The 18,741-nt window shown below is 38.4% G+C and overlaps 1 protein-coding gene across 4 annotated transcripts in view; it reads left to right on the top strand.

Moving 5' to 3' along the window:
* ESYT2 (extended synaptotagmin 2) overlaps positions 1–18,741 on the top strand; it is an 80,268-nt gene that overhangs the window by 25,071 nt on the left and 36,456 nt on the right. For all 4 annotated transcript variants that reach the window (XM_058019738.1, XM_058019747.1, XM_058019757.1 and 1 more), the window contains exons 2-6: positions 4,970–5,011; positions 5,599–5,733; positions 7,475–7,551; positions 13,287–13,359; positions 14,183–14,272. In XM_058019738.1, coding sequence (XP_057875721.1) covers positions 4,970–5,011; positions 5,599–5,733; positions 7,475–7,551; positions 13,287–13,359; positions 14,183–14,272 — 417 coding nt within the window. The remainder of the gene's footprint in view (positions 1–4,969; positions 5,012–5,598; positions 5,734–7,474; positions 7,552–13,286; positions 13,360–14,182; positions 14,273–18,741) is intronic.

Raw genomic sequence — 18,741 nt, 5'->3', positions numbered from 1 at the left:
ATATGAAAGTTATTTAGAGCTAAGCACAAGCAGTTGTGTGAGAAAGCCAGATAGTGTCTTTTTAATGTACAGAAATGCATCTTTTGAGCACTTCCAAATATTTTGCAAGATAACATTTAATAATAGAACTTTCCTGGAACATGAAATATTATGATGTTTTTGGAGTTGAATGTGGTCATTGGGGCATTTATTCCATCAGTTCTCTCTTGTTATACTTTGCTTTGAATAATGAATTGCTACACCAAGTGGTTGAAATGACACTACTTGCCAAACCTGCCTGAGTAATTTAACAACAGAAGCCAAGAGGGAAATGCTTTTAGTCATTAACTGTCTTAGCTGAAATCTTGACTTTCTGTCGTGCTTGTCAATAGATTTTTATAAAAGAATTAACAGATTTTGCACATCACTTAGTCTGATTCTTGCTTCTGGCCATAAAAATGTCTGTGCAGTTGCTTCAATGTTCTTGTGTCAGTCCTGACTGATCCAGTGTACCAACTTCTATCCCTCAGGCTTTTTCCTGTTGTCTATGCATAGAATTGTATTTGAAGTCAAAAAGTCTTAAAGCAAAAAATAATTTTGCCACTAGTATTGCAGTCTCATATAGCAGGCTGAAAACATATGGGATTGGTAGATGGATAAATATTTTATTCTTTGTTTTCAGACAGCCTGGGTTTGGAGCATCTAAGGATTAAGCAAAGCCCAGCTTTTGATTCAAGGTTGGCTTGAGTGAAAATTTCAGAGTCTTGAAGAAAAAGGTTCTCTGCTTTCTGTTTTGAGTGTCAGAACAGGCACCAAACTGAACTATATTAAAATAGGAGTGAGCAAGCAGAAAAGCAAGAATGGAAAAGAGATGAGAAACAGGAATGGAAGATACTGTATTATTTGTTGCCTATTATCACATGCAACTGCAGGAGTAAACTAGGCTTACATAAATGAGGAGCAGGCTTAGTGCCAACTCATGTAACTGTAGGAGCATGATAGGTGTGGCACACCAAAGGACAAGTAATTATTAAATCTGTGGAAATATTAAGAGTCCTGTCCTGTTAAGCAAGGTCTTAATGAAGACTGTAGAGTAGATAAAATAAAAAATTAATAAATTAGCATATATGGGTAGATTTGAGTGTCTGTGGCCTCTTCTTTGTTTCCCAAACTATGTTTCTGCATAAATTGGGACTGAATGTGAAGAGTGCTTGATAGGTGCAAGAGAGATGCTTCCTCTTTTCCTCATTGCTGTCAGCTGTGTGCATGGTGCAGGGGATGTGGCCTGTGCCTTCAGAAGTCTATACTCTGAGGCTGGGAAGTTGGATCACCCTTTGGAGGAAGGTGAATTTCATCTGGGCTGAGGTTATATTTAGAGCAGGAAGCCTCTCTCAAGTCTAGTGTGCCTTTTCTGTTGAATGTCAACTGGATACTTGTACAGAAGACTAAAAATGAATCGTGAACATGACAACTGTTATATCTTGCATTACTCACAGCAAACAGGTTTGCTTTTGGTATTTCCATGAATATTCTTTTCCTTTCCTCATCTGTGTGTTTAATTTGTTGTTTCTATTTATTTTACTTTGTTGCTGTTCATTGCAATGCCTGTTAGAATCATAGAATTCAGGAAAAGACCTCTAAGATCATCAAGTCCATCTATTAGTCTGACACTGCCAGATCTACCACTAAACACTGACCCTAAATGCCACAGCTGCAATACATCCAGCACTGGTGACTCTACTACCTCCTTAGGCAGCCTGTTCCAATGCTTAACAACTCTTTCCATGAAAGAAGATTTTTCTTAAATGCATTTTAAACCTCCCTGGTGCAACTTGAGGCTATTTCCTCTTATCTTCTCTTTTTCACATGGGAGAAGAGAGTGACTCTCATGTGGCTACAACCTCCTTTCAGATAATTGTAGGGAACAAGAAGGTCTCCTCTGAGTTTCCTTTTCTCCAGGCTAAGCAACTCCAGCTCCATCAAGTGCCCCAGCTAAGTCTTGACCATTTCCAGCTCCACTGTCCTTCTCTGGACATGCTCCAGCACCTCAATGTCCTTCTTGTATTGAGGGGCCCAAAACTGAACACAGGATTCCAGGTGCAGCCTCACCAGTGACCAGGACAGGGGGACAATCACTCCCTGGTCCTGCTGGCCACACCATTTCTGATTCAGGCCAGGATGCCTTTGGCTTTCTTGGCCACCTGGGCACACCTGGCTCATGTTCAGCTGCTGTCAACCAACCAGCACCCCCAGGTCCTTTCCCCAGGGCCACTTTCCAGCCACTCTGTCCCCAGCCTGTAGCACTGTCTGGGGTTGTTGTGACCCCAATGCAGGACCCAGCACTTGGCCTTGTTGAACCTCAAACCTCTGGTCGTTGTCCATCAGTCCAGCCTGTCCAGATCCCTCTGCAGACCCTTCCTGCCCTCCAGCAGATCAACACTCTCACCCAACTTGGTGTCACCAAGACTGAGGGTGCTGTCAATGCCTTCACACAGATCATTGATAATGGCAGTAAACAGGAGTGTCCCCAGCACTGAGCCCTGTGGAACACACTTGTGACTGGCCAGAGTTACAGCCATGGATGTAGCTCCATTCCCCCCACTCTCCCTGGGCCTGGCCATGCAGCCAGATTTTTACCCAGCTGATTTACACTGATCCAAGCCATGACCAGCCAGTTTCTGCAGGAGAATGCTCTGGGAAAACATGTCAGGCCTCACTGAAGTCCAGGTCAGCACATTGACAGCCTTTCCCTCGTCCACTAAGTCATGCTGTAATAACAGGAGATCAGCTCCAAGGCCTTTGCTGGCACCAAGGTCAGGGTGACAGGCCTGTAGTTTCCCAGGCCCCTGTGGATGGATGGGTTTACATTTGCTGACCTCCAGTCACCTGGGACCTCCCCAGTTAGTCAGGACTGCTGGTAAATGATGGGGAAGTGGCTCTGGGAGCTCTTCTGCCAGCTGCCCCAGTACCACTGGGTAGATCCCTTCCAGCCTCAGAGACTTGTGCTTGTCTAAGTGGTGTAGCAGCTACTGAGCATTTCCTCTTGGATTACTTTGGTGTCCCCTATGTGGAACAGCTGTGCAGCTCTCACCCTGTGAAACTGAACATCACTGATCTCCTCCTAAATCAGAAGGAAGCATGTTGATCCAGCGTCATGCACAAGTTATTACTGAGAATTGGCATTTTTCTGTTTCCAGACTCAGAGGCAAATATTTAAAGGAAAGATCTGAGTGTTATTTATTAGTGTTGGGGTTAACAGTGTTCATTCTTTCTGTTCCTTTAACTTCTTTACCATTGGGAGCAACATGAGAACCCTACAAGACAAAAACTGAGTGTAAACTGTAAGTTCAGCTGTAAGTTCATGTACATACTTGTAACTGCTTGTGTTGCAAAAGTAAAAAAAAAATAAGTATTTTTTGTTTTCAAAAAGTGGACACCATCCCCAAGCCTCTTAAGTTCAGAGTTATGACATTCTACCCACCATAATTTTCTAGGAAATTAATTCTAAGCAAATAAAATTACATCGTTTCCAAATTGTTCCATCTGCTATTAATAATTCTATTCTTTTAACTTTAGTAAAATAAATGATGACATTTTTTCTCAGTCAAACAGATCACTGGACTTTAGCATCACTTGTAAAGCTTTTGAGAGATGTGATATACTTGAAAAAAATGCTGAGAACCTTTCTTGACAGTGGAAGACAGCAGCATTTGTAATTCTCTAGTTATCTGTAGAAACATGGGGCTTACCTTTGTTATTGACCTGGGATTGTTGAAAAATAAACAGACTGGAGAGATAACACTGACACTGTTTATTATGCTGCTGATGGGCAGCATAGCAAAACCTATATAGCAAAAGTTTGGGGGTTTAGATGAAATTAAGGACTGCTCTGAGGGTAGATTGAGTATATGAAGAATATGTTAGTGCTGATTATTAATGCAAGAAGTGAATAAAAACTGAAAGAAGTCATTAATGGGCCTTGCTTTCAAATTCATCTTGTTGGAAATGCAGTTTAAAGAGTAGCTCTTTCACTGACTCCTCACATCTGGGATATGCATAATAAAAATAACTGCTGTTGAGGCCATGGTGCAATCTGTTATGCTATGAAGAGATTAAGATTTGGCAGTTCAGTTCAGTAGAGACACTGCTTCACAAAAGTCACCATATGTAGGTCACAGTTTTTTAGTGTGTTCAAAGGCTCTTTGTGTTTGGGAAGTGTGATCTGCATCTTGTTCTACAGCCTGTGAGTTTCTAAGGGAAGTCTTGTTAGCTCTGCTTATTCAGGGCTTTATTTTTGTTTGGAGGGGATTTTTGTTTGGGGCTTTTCTGGTGTGTGTATTTGTAAAAGGTAAAGCTACTACCTGTGCTCTCCTATGTCTGGAAAACTGTGTCTGTTCATCCAGAATTTAATTGATGTTTTCCTGTTGCCATGGGCACTTTCTGCCCTGTATATAAACTATCACTCTGTCTCTGACTGGTTTCTGCAGTTGTTTAAAGAAAGAAATCACTAGAAATGTCTTTCAAAGGACTTTTGGCCAGACTTAAATCCATATTCCTGAGCTTCAACTTCACTGATTAAATATGTATAGCCATGATTTATTGCCATTGAAGAAGATTTGGCATGAATGAAAGGAAGTAGAAGTACAGTCGGGACTCTGGCAGTCGTGTGTGTCGTGTTAATATTGGCTGACACAAGCTGGGTTGGCTGTGCTGGTTTTTTAGTTTGTCCATGGTGTTACAGCATTACTTTATTCCAGGTGCTGCTACTAGAAACAAGCCCAAGCATATATTTATTTAGTTCATAAATGAATTTGTATTTTAATTGCTTGTATTTTAATTCTCTTGTCAGGATTGTTGACTGCTCAATATGTTGTCCACTGTCTAGAGAGATCCCTAAGCTTTCTGGCATTATAAATGACTGGATGCAATTAACTACAAAGTGTTTTGTATTTGTATTAATTTTTTGTTTTGTGTTTTTGGTTTTTTTTAGGTGCATTTTCCAGACACAGAGAGAGCAGAATGGCTCAACAAGGTAAGGAGAAGCATTGCACCTAAATGGGAAGGGGCAGGAGGGAGGGCTGAGATGAGAATAAAAGATGAGGCAAGAATCTGAGAAGAGAATAGTTTTGACTTCATGCTTTATACACTTCAAGTCTCTGGTTGTTGATCCAGTTAGTCACAAGAAAGATTAAATTTAGTTTCATGGTCCTGAAAATGTGAGTTTTATGAATGACTTAAAGTGGCATAACAGTAATGACAGCTATAATTGCATAGAAGTCATAGCAGCTGTAAACACAATCTTTAATTTTCTACTTGTCTGGGATACTTTCCAGTTACTGTAGGTTCCTGACCTACAATCTAAAAATAAGTGAAATTTGCAGTTTTGATTTGTGCGTGTGATAATCTAAGACATAAATCTATGTAGCTTACTTTTTAAAAAATATCTTTCATTCAAAGAGCACAGAAGAACATGAATTAATGAGAAAATAGTAAGAAAAAAAGCAATATAGAATTTTCAGATAGAAAATTCAGATGCAGTGAAGTTCTGATTTTTACATTTATAACTTATTCATGTATTTTAGAACTGTACTTCCAAGCAGATTTTTTTTTTCTCTTTAGACTGTAAAACAGATGTGGCCTTTTATTTGTCAATTCATTGAGAAACTCTTCCGAGAAACCATAGAGCCAGCAGTGAGAGGAGCAAACAACCACCTCAGTACCTTCAGCTTTACAAAGATTGATATTGGTCATCAGGTCAGTGTCTGGGGAGGTTTTTTAAGAGACCCTCTTTTACACAACATTTTCATGTAGCCTGTTCAAATCTGCACAGAAATATTTCTCTGTGACACTTGGTCGTAAGCCTGACTCTGATTTCTGTTGTAACATTAAAATAAAAAATGTGTGGGTTTTTTAGCAGAGGCTTTATTGCATTTCCTGGGATCTATGCTTCACAAACTTGACAGAGAATTTGGAGATGACTCAGTGTAGCAATGCCTGGTCACATGAAGAGCTCACAGCAGTGTAATTTTAATATTGTTCATGTGAGCATGTTAGTGAGCAGGGACCATTATCCTTTTGGCAGAGGGTCCAAGTGCAGTTCTCTTGTCACAGATACACTTCTGATCATGTTATGTGTGGGGTCAGTGACAAGGCTGCTGGCCTGGCTTCTCAAGGACTGCACAAATCACAGTATAAAGGGGCATACAGATATTTGTCTTCTGTTCCAGCCCATGAAAGAAGGGGTCTCATGCCTGCAGGAGAGCCTGTTTGACCAGTGCAAGCTGAGAATGATCCCCTCTGCTTGCAGCAACTTCAGCACAACTTAATCATCCCTACGTTAACCAGAGCTTTACTGCTTTGAGATGCAGTTCAACAGCTTTTGTTTGAAGTTGTCTTTTGTGTTTTTATTGCTTGTCATAAATTGAATTTCAAATAAGGATTTAAAAATCAACACCCCCACACCCCACCCTCAAATGTTAGGAAACCTAAAATTAAGTTTCAGGTGTGATAGAGGGGAATTGTTTTTCCTCTCTTTGTGACTATTTCATATAGGTTAAAGTTCATTATGCTTTACTGCACCTTTTGTGTGTTTGATTTATTATTTATTAAATTGTAAAACCTTTCACATGGGGCCTCTGTCCTGCCCTAGATATATTTGTATTATAGACTGAAGCATTCCTTTTAAGTAAGTTTTAGATTAGCTCCCAGACCTCTTTGTGGTTCTGCAGCTGAATTGAGTAACCTTGGACATGACAAAGAGCTATTCTTACTTTATATTGCAGCCTTGACTGAGTTGGTTGAGCTGCACAGCCCCAACACAGCAGTGAGATTTTGATTTTACAGAAATTATCAAAAAGGTGTAAATAGAAATATGAAAATTTTTCAAGGAAGGAAAAACTCAAATGTGAGGTTGTTAGTCATCCTCTCCTGCCTAGTGTTTGATGAATATTTGAGGCTTGAGTGATTGATATGTGTTAATTCTGTGTGAGGGAGAGAGGGGAGAGACTGAACAATGATTTAGAGAGACAGCACAGAGTGGTTGACACAACTTTTATGGGAATTACAGATTCTTTTCCATCTATTCTCACTAAATTCCACTTAAGGAAATTTTTTGTGAGCTAAATTTAGCTTGTTGTTGTAGTTACACAGAAAAGAATGCTTTGGGAATGTTAGACACCTCTGCAGAGAAATCAGATATTTATGCAGGGGAGAGAGAAAGCTTGATATTAAATATTTTGTAAATCTTGAAGTTTAGTGGTCCATACCCAGGGTAATTCTGGAAGGATTGTGGTTAACTGGATCCTAGCGAGGTAATTTTTACCCTTGAAATAAGAGTTTGGACTAAATTGTGATAGTCTTACTTCACACCTTTTAATGTTTATAGTAAGTTCTTAACTTCAGACATGAATATGTCTATATTCACCTTTAATTCAAAGTTAAGAGTTTAATTTACTTCTGTAGAAGAATCCAACTTTTACTTGCTTCATTGTTCCAGCCTCTGAGGATAAATGGTGTAAAAGTGTACACTGAAAATGTGGACAAAAGGCAGATCATTTTGGACCTTCAAATCAGGTAAACTTTATTAATATATTACAATGGGGTTCCTGCTATATAATTTGCACATTGTTTGATTTGGCAGTTACATTGGCCTGAAAGGAGAATTGCTTCATTATGCAAATATAGTTAGTTCTATATATGCAAATATAGTTAGTTCTAATTGTGTATGAATGGAGGAAGAAGATGCATGCTGTAAACAGCTTTTATCTGAGGGAGATGGAATATCAACTCTGTGTGGTTTCATCATTAAAGTCATGTTCGTTAATAAAAAAATACTTTCCAAAGATAAAGCACTATCTTTGACTTTTTCTTTGATGTATTAATACTTTGCCATTACATGTAGTCTGAAATCTAAGATTTTGGGTATTTGACTTTTCTCAGTTACTTATTATTTTATAAGCATAGTATTAGGAAAAATAGTGATAGGTACAGAAGAAATTGTGTTTACTTTACCAGAGTAAATCTGTGTGTTATAAAATGCCAAAATGACACTGCTCCATTGCTTCAGCTTTCTTTGCTATTTCATCATGACTCCTTTTATATAGGTTTCTCAGTAGGTCTACCCTACATTTACCCAAGTCATTCTCAGCACAATCTGCAGTTGCAGAGGCTTTTGGAAGTTCAGTCAGTGAACCCAGCAATGTTTTTGCATTTGATCATCTTAGGTCTGTGTTACTGTGGCTACTTTTGCCTGTTTGTGGGTTATGGAAAGGCCAAATTTGTCAGTCACTGACAGTCCAGCAAGGAACAGCCTTCTGTGCTCCTCACTGCTTCCCTGCAGCAGCCAGGAGGGTCATCAGGCATCTCAGCTTCAGAGGCACCTCCAAAATTTGAACGTGGTTATTCTTAAATTTGAATTATTTGTGTAAAGCTCAGCTATGCTGAAGCCTTTGCTGCTTTGGCAGAGCTGGGTAGGCCCCAGAGTGATGAGAGAAAAGGCTGCTGTCTCCTTCCCAGGGTTCCAGAGCAGCTGGGGGCTGCATTTGTGAGCAGAGCCCAGCCTGTATTGAATTGAATCACTTTATTTCTGTAGGGAAAAGACAGCTGTTCAAACCAGGGATTGGTGTTGCTGGACAAAGTACAGCAGAATTGGCTCTTGAGAGCTTATTGCACTGGGTGAATGTGTTAGTCCTAATGGAGATACTTCCTGCAGTTTTCTCTTTGTTGCCACTTCTGACAGCAGCTGGGAGAGCAGCCTCACCTCTTCAGAGATAAGCCCTCAGGAAAACAATCTAATCTGACCAAACAGTCCATAGAAATTGTTTTTAAGAAGCTCTTTCTGTTCCAAAACCACTTCTTCCCTTTAAGGCAGAACTATTCACAGGAAGACAGAGTAAATCTAGTTTTGCTTTTTTTTTTTTCATTTCTACTCATCCTCAAGAAGCAGATAAAGTGAAAAGGCCAGTAGGTTTGTACAAAAATTTCAGGAATAATATCCTGTTACACAGACCTGAAGGAAATCTGTCTTATTGCATTATCTTGCAATCTGCTTAGATAAGTGGTAGACAGCTGCAATAGAATCCAGTCTAAAAGGCTGAAATAAATTCCTTGAAGTGGTTTAAATAACAATAATTGTGCTGGGTCAGTTGGGTGCCTGTTGAGCCCAGCATCCTGTCCCTAATGCAGGTGGCACAGGCTTCCAGGAAGTAAATGGAAACGAGAGCTCTGGAGTGGCTATCACAGCTTCTAGGAATTAAGGCTTAGACAAAACCATCATCAAAGGAGTCCTGTTTCATATTTAAGACTTGTCCTTGTCACCTCATTCAGAAAGGGCTCTTTTTCAAAGGCTTTTAGTATGCAAGTTAAAACAGAGAGCCCCCCTGGCCCCCTGTAGCAGTTGTTACTGTTTGAATGTTGTTTGCTTTTTAATAGCTTGATTTATTCTCTCCTCTGAGAGTCTTATCACTGGGATTGTCTCAGTCCTAACAGGAAGAATAAGTGCCTCTTGATACATTTAGATACAGAGTTAAATACAGATACCAACTTTAAATTATGTCTTCTATTGCAGTTTTGCAGGATTATAAAGAGCAGTCTCACTGCTGGAGAAAAGTCCATCCTTTGGAGTATTTATCCCTCTAGATTTTAATATCCAGTTAAATTAGTTTGTTATAACTTCAATTTATTTCTAAGTTTAAAATTAGGAGCTTCTATAAACCCTTCATTCTCTAAATACAGTTGAGAAGGACCTCTCAAACAATCTCTCTAAACATTCATAAGAATAGTTGTAGGAAGCCAAGCCCTGTGGGGTGTGTGGTGAGGGAAGGAAGGAAAGATTTTATTTATGTTTTTTTCAGTTTAAAGTACATTAATTCTTTTAAGAATCCCCTTTTATCCTGCAGTTCCACTATTGTGGCTTCTTTTAGCCCTTTCTGCTGTCAGTTGTTTGTGGTGGGGTGTGTGCATTTGCTTTGGACCTTCCATAGTGCATTTAAGAGTTTCAATGTGTCTCCAAAACTCAAGAGTATTTTTTTGCATCATCCTTGAGGGTTTGTTTTTTTTTTTGTCTGCTTTTAATTTAAATTGCAAAAGGAGTGTGTTTTGGTTTAGTTTCTATTGTTTCTGCAAAGATACTGAGTGCATTATGATCACTGCTTCAGAGTATTTTTCAGAACTCTTTGGAGCACATTTTGTGCATCACTCAGGGTCCAATTAAGAACTTCACTCTAAGTAGCTTGAATAACTAATCCACAAAGCACTGGAGAATGTATTTAAAGGTTAGGTTGAGAACCATATTTGTGAAGGGAATGCTTTGCCTTTCCCTTACTTTGGAGTTTATGTTTAAAAAAAATTATTAAAACTCATTACAGTTTAAAAGTCTAGTTCTTGATGACAAATATGGGCAAGGGAAAAATTTCAACCACTTAAGCAAATGAAGATAAAATCTAGAGAAATTGTTAATAAGAAATCTTACATTTGCTAAAGTGTGTGAATGTAGTAAATACTTGGGTAAAGGTTATGGATCAACAGAAAGCAAGTTAAAGCCAGTCAATTCAAATGTTAACTGTAGCAAAGAAAGCAAAAAGATGGAGAGATTGAAGAAGTAGTTGTTAATAGCCTGAGTTCTTTCAATTTCTCATGATACAAAAAAACTGATGCCCTGAAAGAGTTTTAGGCTGCAGATTAAAACACATGGCAGATCTTTTCAAACGTGGAATACTTGAATGGGGAGACTCACTACATTATGCTGGCAGAGGACAAATGTAAAAATAGGGACTAAAGACTTTCTAAAAACAATTTAGATAGTCCAGTATACAGAGCCACATATCACTGTAATATAGGAAATATTTTTGCTATAACATCTTCTTTTTTCTTCTTTTTATTCTGGGTATCTCCCATGGGCTGCAGTGACCACATGCAGTACATCACGCTTCTCTTTTGATTCAGTACAGCTGCTGTTAATATTCTTACAAGAGTGTCCTCATTAAACTGTGATCTACCTCAGTGTTCTGTACCTTAAAGGGATCATAAATATTTCTGGGATGTTATGATCTGAATGTATGGAATTTGCTTACTAAATGAGCTTTCAAGTTGTATGGTGTATTACAGTGGAATTGTGTAGGCATCAGCTGTTAATGGACCCAGCTAAATATCTTGGGGGATAAAACCATATTTAGCTTTATTATAAAGTTAAATGTTGTTGACTTAGTCCCCTCAAATGCAGTTTGTTGCTATTTTTACTTCAGTTTGTCATCATGTTGTTATGGATTTTCAAACAAGCATATTGCTTCCCAGTCTCCATAACACAAATAGTTCTGGTGCTGCAGAGTGCTGAGATTGAGGTTTCAGTTGCAGGTTTTAATTGACCTTGCTTCTCTGTGTCATGTTGTTATGCAATTATATATATATATATGTGGGAGTGTATTTATATATATCTCTACTATCTCTATATATAGTTAGATAGATTAAAAATAGAAATTACATAGTTTTAAATTGTGTATTAAAAGTTACATACCTATTTTTAAACTGTACAGTCACACTACATTCTTTCCAAGGAAAGCAACTGTCACCTTCCTTTGACATAGACCCCATCATGTTGTTGTCTTCCAGTTCTCCAAACTGGCCATTAAACAAAAAAGATTCTGCGCAGTCTTTTCTTTTGAATAGTTGAAAATAAATTCCAATGATGGATGTTTACAGGAAAATCTTGGTACTATTGTTTATTTCTGTTTAAGGGATTGATAAGAATTGCATTTGTTGGAATCCCAAAGACAGCACCACCACACTCAGAGCAGAGGAGGATACAGATGATTTGGATAATGGATATGTGGAATGCAGCAGCTCTCACCTTGTTTTTTCCTTTGGTAGTTCTTTGTGCCCCTCAGGTTCAGGAGAAGGGAACAGCAATCCTGCTGTTCTGCTCTTACTGTAAAAGTAATTTATTCTATATTGACTTGAGCCTGGAATAGCCAATGAAGAGAGCAATTCCATTTGTTCACAATTCCCCAAACATTTTTGTAATAAGATTACTTCATACTCCCAAACACAGCTAACACTGTACAGGCCAGGTCTGAGGAACGAATGTGCAGAAACCTGGGCTCTGCTGCAGAACCTGGAACAGGATGCGCTGCAGAGGGAACAATTTCCCCTTCCTTTCAGCAGTGTCTGGCTTTAATCTGGCTCATCTCCATCCCTCTTGGCTCCTTCTTCCATTTTCTTTACCTGGGCAGTCTGTTCAGAAAGCTTTTCAGATACAATTTTTGCTTCTGTTACAGCCTCTATCTTCTTAGAGAGTGTCCTAGTCCAGCTCATCTCTCCCTACCTGGAGAGATGATGGTATTCAACTGCTGGGTTTTGCTTTTAGCTCTCATTCTACAGAATCATTGAGCAATTCCATGCTAAATCAGAGTTTCAAGCTTTCTTCCTGAATTCCTTGTTGAGTCTCAAAATTAATTTGTTTTCAGAACCAATGTGTCTCACAGCAGTACCAGCTCTTGAGAAAAGTTGCTCAGCTCTGCTGGTACATGGTTGAGGAAAAGCAGTTATAAATCCAAGCCTGAGTTGTGTGTGAATAATCTTGTAGCCTTGTAATATGGGCAAAATAGATGGGACTTCTTTTTACCAACTTTGACAAATCTGAAATACAGGGCAGCATCTGGAAAATTTCAATCACTTGACCTTGCATCCCCAAAAATGGGATGCAAGAACAGTTGAGGGAAAAATATGCATGATTTTTAATATACTCTCTAATTTGCTTCCTGACTTCTCTCCCTTCAGAAAGGGCTCAACTGTTTTTGGCTTAGAACTTGCTTAGAAGATCATTCAGCTCAGCATGCCCTGCTTATTGAAATTCTAAACACAACTGGCTTTGCAAGTCTATGAATATTTCAGACAAGTTTCATTTTTAGCATAACTACCATCTCTGTCTAGTGCTTCTCATGATTATGTTAGATGAGAGTGGATTTGGGTACATTTACTATCAATGAGATCTGTGGAGAGCTTTCCTGAAATGGAGTATGAGTTCTGTGTCCATTTTTTCCCAAAAGTAGGGCCTCTGGCTTGTTTCCTATTAGGCATCCTTCTGGAGATGGTAGCAAACCTAGGTATTAATTTGAGTGATTTTGATGACAATGATGTTTTGAAAGGGATGTTTAAGCAAACTGGCATTGTTTTATGTTCTAATATTTTAACATGCATTTTTTGTGGATATACTGGGAAACAAAATATGTTGTCATGACACTGCAAAACAGAACTAACAGTTTATTGCAATTTAGGTCATAAAAGTGAAATGTATACTTTCTTTTTTGGTTTAGTTTTGTTGGAAACTGTGAAATTGATTTGGAGATCAAGAGATACTTCTGCAGAGCTGGTGTGAAAAGCATACAGGTGAAATTCAGTTTTTTTTCTTTTGATTTTCATATCACTAAATCACTATTTTCTGATTAAATAATCTATAAGAAATGAACAGTAATTGTGTAGTTTTCTAGCTTAATTTTTTTTTCTCATTTGAATAGTATTGATACTGCATTAGAATTTCAGTTGTATGACTTAACATAAGAAAAAAATTCCTTTAATATGTAGAACAAATATGTAACATTTACTACAGGAAGAGCTGCAGATAATTTCATATCAAGCTGATGTTTAAGTGATGTATCAGTTTATAAAGGCAGCACAGAGCTTAAAACTTTATTTCATGTAGTATCTAAGCATCAGATAGAATTACTGATGCAATTACTCTTAGTAGCTTTATCTTCTGATATTGTTTCTGAGATTTCCTGAACTTCCTGATAACAGATCTCTCCCTAAGGAGCAGAATTAGCTCTTTTACATGTGTCTTGACAGACCTGTAAGCATTTACCTGATTCTGCTCTGGTACCTGTGGTGGCACTGTGCTTCTTGTGTCACATTTGTTTACGTGGAGCTGTAGAAATAATCTACTTTACAATTTAAAAAATTACTACCAACATGACACTGCATGATACAGATGAATGTAATGAATTTTTAAGCACAATTGTTAAATGCTTGTATGAATTTTTTGGGAATTGGATGACATATGAAGAAAGAATTTTATATATATACATATATAAAGTTTTCCCGTAAACAATAATTTAATGAATTAGACGTGTGAACTTTATTTGCCAGCAAATAAATTTATTTAAAACTTAAATAAGTAAATTTCACTGTTTTTTTTTTTCTTCTCCTTTCACAGATCCACGGCACCATGAGGGTTATCCTGGAACCACTAATTGGAGACATGCCCCTAATTGGAGCACTATCCCTTTTTTTCCTTAGGAAACCTGTAAGCACTTTTACCTCCCTTTCCACTTTGTTTAGAGTGCTGATGATGGTAGTTAAAAATGATGGAGCAAGAATTAAGCAGCAAAAGGAAAGAGTTTGGGAAATCACTGTTTGCTTGAACTTTGACAGATAAGGACTGGAAAAATTTTATGAATGCTAGCAGGATCCAAGATGGATAATAATTACCTTGGAATTTGGAAGTGTGTTTTGTGAAAGCTGTCAAACTTTTCTTACAAGTCCTGTGGGTAAGGAAAGATAACAGATGCCATCTAGATTGGTTGTAAAAAAGCTTTTGTTACTGTTCTCATGATATTCTGTAGGTCTAACTTAAAAATTCCCAAAATCTGTGCAAGGTTGTTAAGAAAACCAATGCTGGTGTTAGCACAAATTAAAATGGGAAATTACCCACCTACTGTGAAGTTTTTTCCTAGATAGCAAGTGGCAATTTCTATTACATTTGCCAGTGACATTCTATTACATTTACCATGAAGCACATAGTGAGATGGAATTGGAATTCAAAATAATCATGATAGCAGCAAAAGTGGAAAGCAGAGAGAAGGTCATCGGCCAAAGTGCCTGTTTGGGCAGGAATAACAGTGAAACAAAGGTGAGCCAGCAAGGTCTTGCTGGTATGAAAATGATACAGCCAAACTGGCATGTGTAAACAAGAGACCAGCCCTCAAATACTTTCAGTTTTAGGCACAGCACTTCACCAAATCTTTTTTTGTAAAAGTATAAAGGATAACATAATACACATTGCACTTGGCTGGTGGAAAATTCTTTGATGTTGTGTATGGGTGTGTGAGGCACTTGCAGCAGTTTGAAGTTTGGTGCTAAATAAGTCTTCCTAAGAGCCTAACAGAAAATATGCGCAACGTGGCAATTCTTATGCTTTCCTTGAAGATGTTCTAATTAAACATTAAAACTTCCTATGTCAAGGTTTAACAGTTTCAGACTGGCAGGTCACAGATTGCAAGTGCATGGGTTTAAACACTTGGAAGCAGCACAAAGTGATCATCTTGGTTTCATCAGCAGTCTGAAACTCTGAAAAGTTATCTAGGCTTGGGGGGGTGAGATGCATACCTCCTCAACAGCTTTAGGAGGTATGTTGTTACTTTCTTGTGAAGTAACAACATACATTTTTGTGATACAGTTCTTTTGAACAAATGTCCCATGATAAATTTTTGCTACCATAAATAGCATAAATACCATAAATAGTTGAAAAATAGGTTTGGTTTTAGATGTTTATGTGTGGCCTAGAAAAAACTTACGTCACTTGTGTGTTTGTGTGACTTGTTTCATCTGTGTGCTTGGGTAGAAGGAATGGAGACTTAAATCTCAGTAAAATATGCAAGAATTTGGAAATATTTTGTACCTGATTTAGTCAGTGTTTTTGTAAAAGTGAATTAGTTCATGCAAAACTGGTAAAACATCATTGCTCTTATTTGGAAATAGTTGAGAAACTACATTGGGATGAACTAAATTTGGATTTCTACAGATTTCTTTGAAATGAACCTAAACACAAGGAGATGTCTGCTTAAGTTTCACTTCATTTTTAATCTGTGGCTGAGCCATGACTGTAGGACAACTGTTAATCTTCATGTTTATCCTAACAAAGTAAGCATGGCCCTGAAAAGGATTGAATGCTGTCTTATGCTGGTTTGCACTATGTAATTGTTAGCATATTCTCTGATATAATTTTGCTATGTAATCCTCTCCTAAACAACTTCCATACACAGTACAGTCCCCAGCTCATTCCAGGGTCCATCTAATAAACAAGTTAACTGCAAACATTCTGGTTTAGAGGAGCAGGGAGAAAAGTGGAGCTGTGTGGACAGAGGTGCTGCCTCTTTTTGCCCTACAGGAATAGCATTTCTTCATTGTCTAGATGTGTTGTGTTGTCTCTCAGCTCTGTTTTGTACAGTCCTTCTGCAAAGCCATCCTGACACACTTAGTGCTGGAGCCATGACCTGACCCAGAATATCTGCACTGCCCTGGGGTCCCTCCTGCAGATGGTCCTGTTGGTGCCTTCTGGGGGAGAGATGGGAAAGCTGGCAGTGGCAGGAGGAGAGATCAGCCCCAGGAATCCTTAGAAGCAGCTCCTGGCACTGCTCTCCTCCCCAGAATCCTGCTCTGGTAGGAGATATCCAAACCTTTCACTTCTGGTAGTCCCAGAGCCTTCTCCAGTAGATTTTAACTCTGGTAGCTGTGCCCACTCTTCTCTAAGTGTGATACATCTGCAAAGTGCTTAACTAGGACAATTTGCACCTGAGCAAAGAAACTGGAAACATGTCAAGTGAAACACCCCTCATTGGGGTCAGTTTGTGAACTTTGGGAAATAATTTGTCCGTAGTAATTTTGTCTTTTGTCCTACCCCTGGCACTTTATTAATAGGACAAAAAAAGGATGGAAGGTAGAGCAGAGTATCAGCTTGGACTAAAAAGTCAAGGCCTCCCCAAAAGTATTCAGTTACAAAAATGCTAAAAGTGTTTTTCACCCTCCTTTCATTTAAAAACTAAGGTAGTGGTCAAGGTCTGAGCAAGCCTAAAGGTGAATGGTTAAAATAATCTAAGATAGGCCATTACTTTGACAGTTATCCATGGCTGTTCAGCTTTCTCCAAACAGACTCCTCTCCCCACCACAGTGTGTTTTCTCGGTGTTTATTTTTCCAACCTCTGTAGAAAAATGTAAAATAAACCTTATTATAGCAAGAACCAAATTCTGTTCTCTTACTAGAGAGCAAATGGCTGCAGCCAAAGAAAGCCTTTCTTAAATATTTTTGTTAGAAGAGAAGAGGAATTAGCTGGCAGCTGGCATTAGATTTTGTTCTCATATTTTCCAGTCTAAAGTAACTGGCAACAATTCCTCTTGCTCTGTATCATCTGTTTGCTGGACTTAATGACTATAAAAGGCAACATGGCCTATGAGCTTACCAGTCTCATATTTCTGAGTAATACATAAAGTTTTTGATCTTCCAAGAGTTCTTACATCTTACGAAACTTTCTCTATACTGTATTTTGTTGTTATTGTGAGGAAAGTGCTAAAAGTTTCATCAGCTTATTTTATAAATCCAAATATGTAGGACATTTCAAGGAAGGGAAATATGTGCATTCTAATGTTTGAAGTGGTCTTTTAAATCTCTGAGTGTCAGTGCTAGAGAGAAGGTGGCACTGGATTAACAGTCAGGATTTGTGAGATTCTTTGCATTTTCTCACTATATTAACATTATGTATATTTACCAGATTGATTCTCAAAGTTTTAGCTATCATTTTACTTTTAGCATGAATCAGTGCACAGTTATTTTGATTTGCTGTTCAGTTACAGTTTATATGGCTTATAGTTGTACTGTAAATGGGTAACTTTCAAAAGCTTGTTCAGTGGCACACTCAGAATTGAGGGTGTGTCCTAACCCAACCGTTTTCTCTTAATAAAAGCCAAAACCCTCCCAATAAGGGAAACACATAAAAATACTAATGTTCCAAAAAGAACAATGGCTGCAAAACAGGATGTCTTCCAGGAAAAATGGGCAGCTCTTCCAAAGCTCTCATTTTCAGATTCACAGTTTTGCCTTCCACTTGATGACTTGAGTACTACTCTCCTTCTGCTCACTTTATAGATTGGTTCTGTCCTGTAGTTTGATTAATTTTTTATAAGGTTGAATTTCACTTAATATTGTCTCCCTTTGGAAAACTGCCTATATGGGACTTTCAAAATTATAAGTCCTAATGAAAATTAGTCTCAAAAAGGAGTGCTTGCAGCCATAATGAGTCCAGTGAAATGGCTGGAAATAAACAAAGTGGTTATGTGGAATGTACAGAATGCATCTGGAACATGTGGGACTGTCAGGTTTGCGGAACACCTGGGTAAAGGCTCATGCACAGCTACTGTTAGAATAACATTTGTTAAGAATCATTCTTGTTGCTTATGAAGTGAATGATTTTCATTGCTACTCAGCATACTTAAAATTTGCTACAACTTACATTTTTTCTCAGTGATTTTAGATTTTGGGATGTTTTAAGGGCCATCACAGTTGGTGTTTCCACAGTACCTTACTCTTTTCTCCCTGTGCCTTCCCATTCAATGCTGTTGTCTCTTTTAAACCAGTTTTGAAACTTCTGCTGCTGGAGGAAGCTGGCTAAGGGACATGAGCTGGCAGGATATTGAACACCATAAGAAAAGCCCAATTTCCTGTCCTTCAGATGTATTTTAGTTGCCTGAGCCAGCTCACTAAAGTCAGGAGACTGGTGTGAGGGTGTGAACCACAATGCAGACTGGTAGAAGGGTAGGGAGGAGTAGAGAAGGAGGAGAGAATTGGCTTGAATAAAGCTGTGAGTGGCTGACACTATGGAGAACAGCAGGTGCACTGGATTGTGCAAAGTCAACTGTGATCCTGCTTCTGGTCCCTTCAGCTCACTTGCCTACTGTGTCTTCTACCCCCTCAAGTATACATCTTACCTCTCTAGCCGTTGT

Source organism: Melospiza georgiana, chromosome 1, assembly GCF_028018845.1.
Source record: "Melospiza georgiana isolate bMelGeo1 chromosome 1, bMelGeo1.pri, whole genome shotgun sequence".
Lineage (NCBI taxonomy): Eukaryota > Metazoa > Chordata > Aves > Passeriformes > Passerellidae > Melospiza > Melospiza georgiana.
The sequence above is the reverse complement of the archived record's forward strand: the minus strand, read 5'-3'. Positions and strand labels throughout refer to the sequence as shown.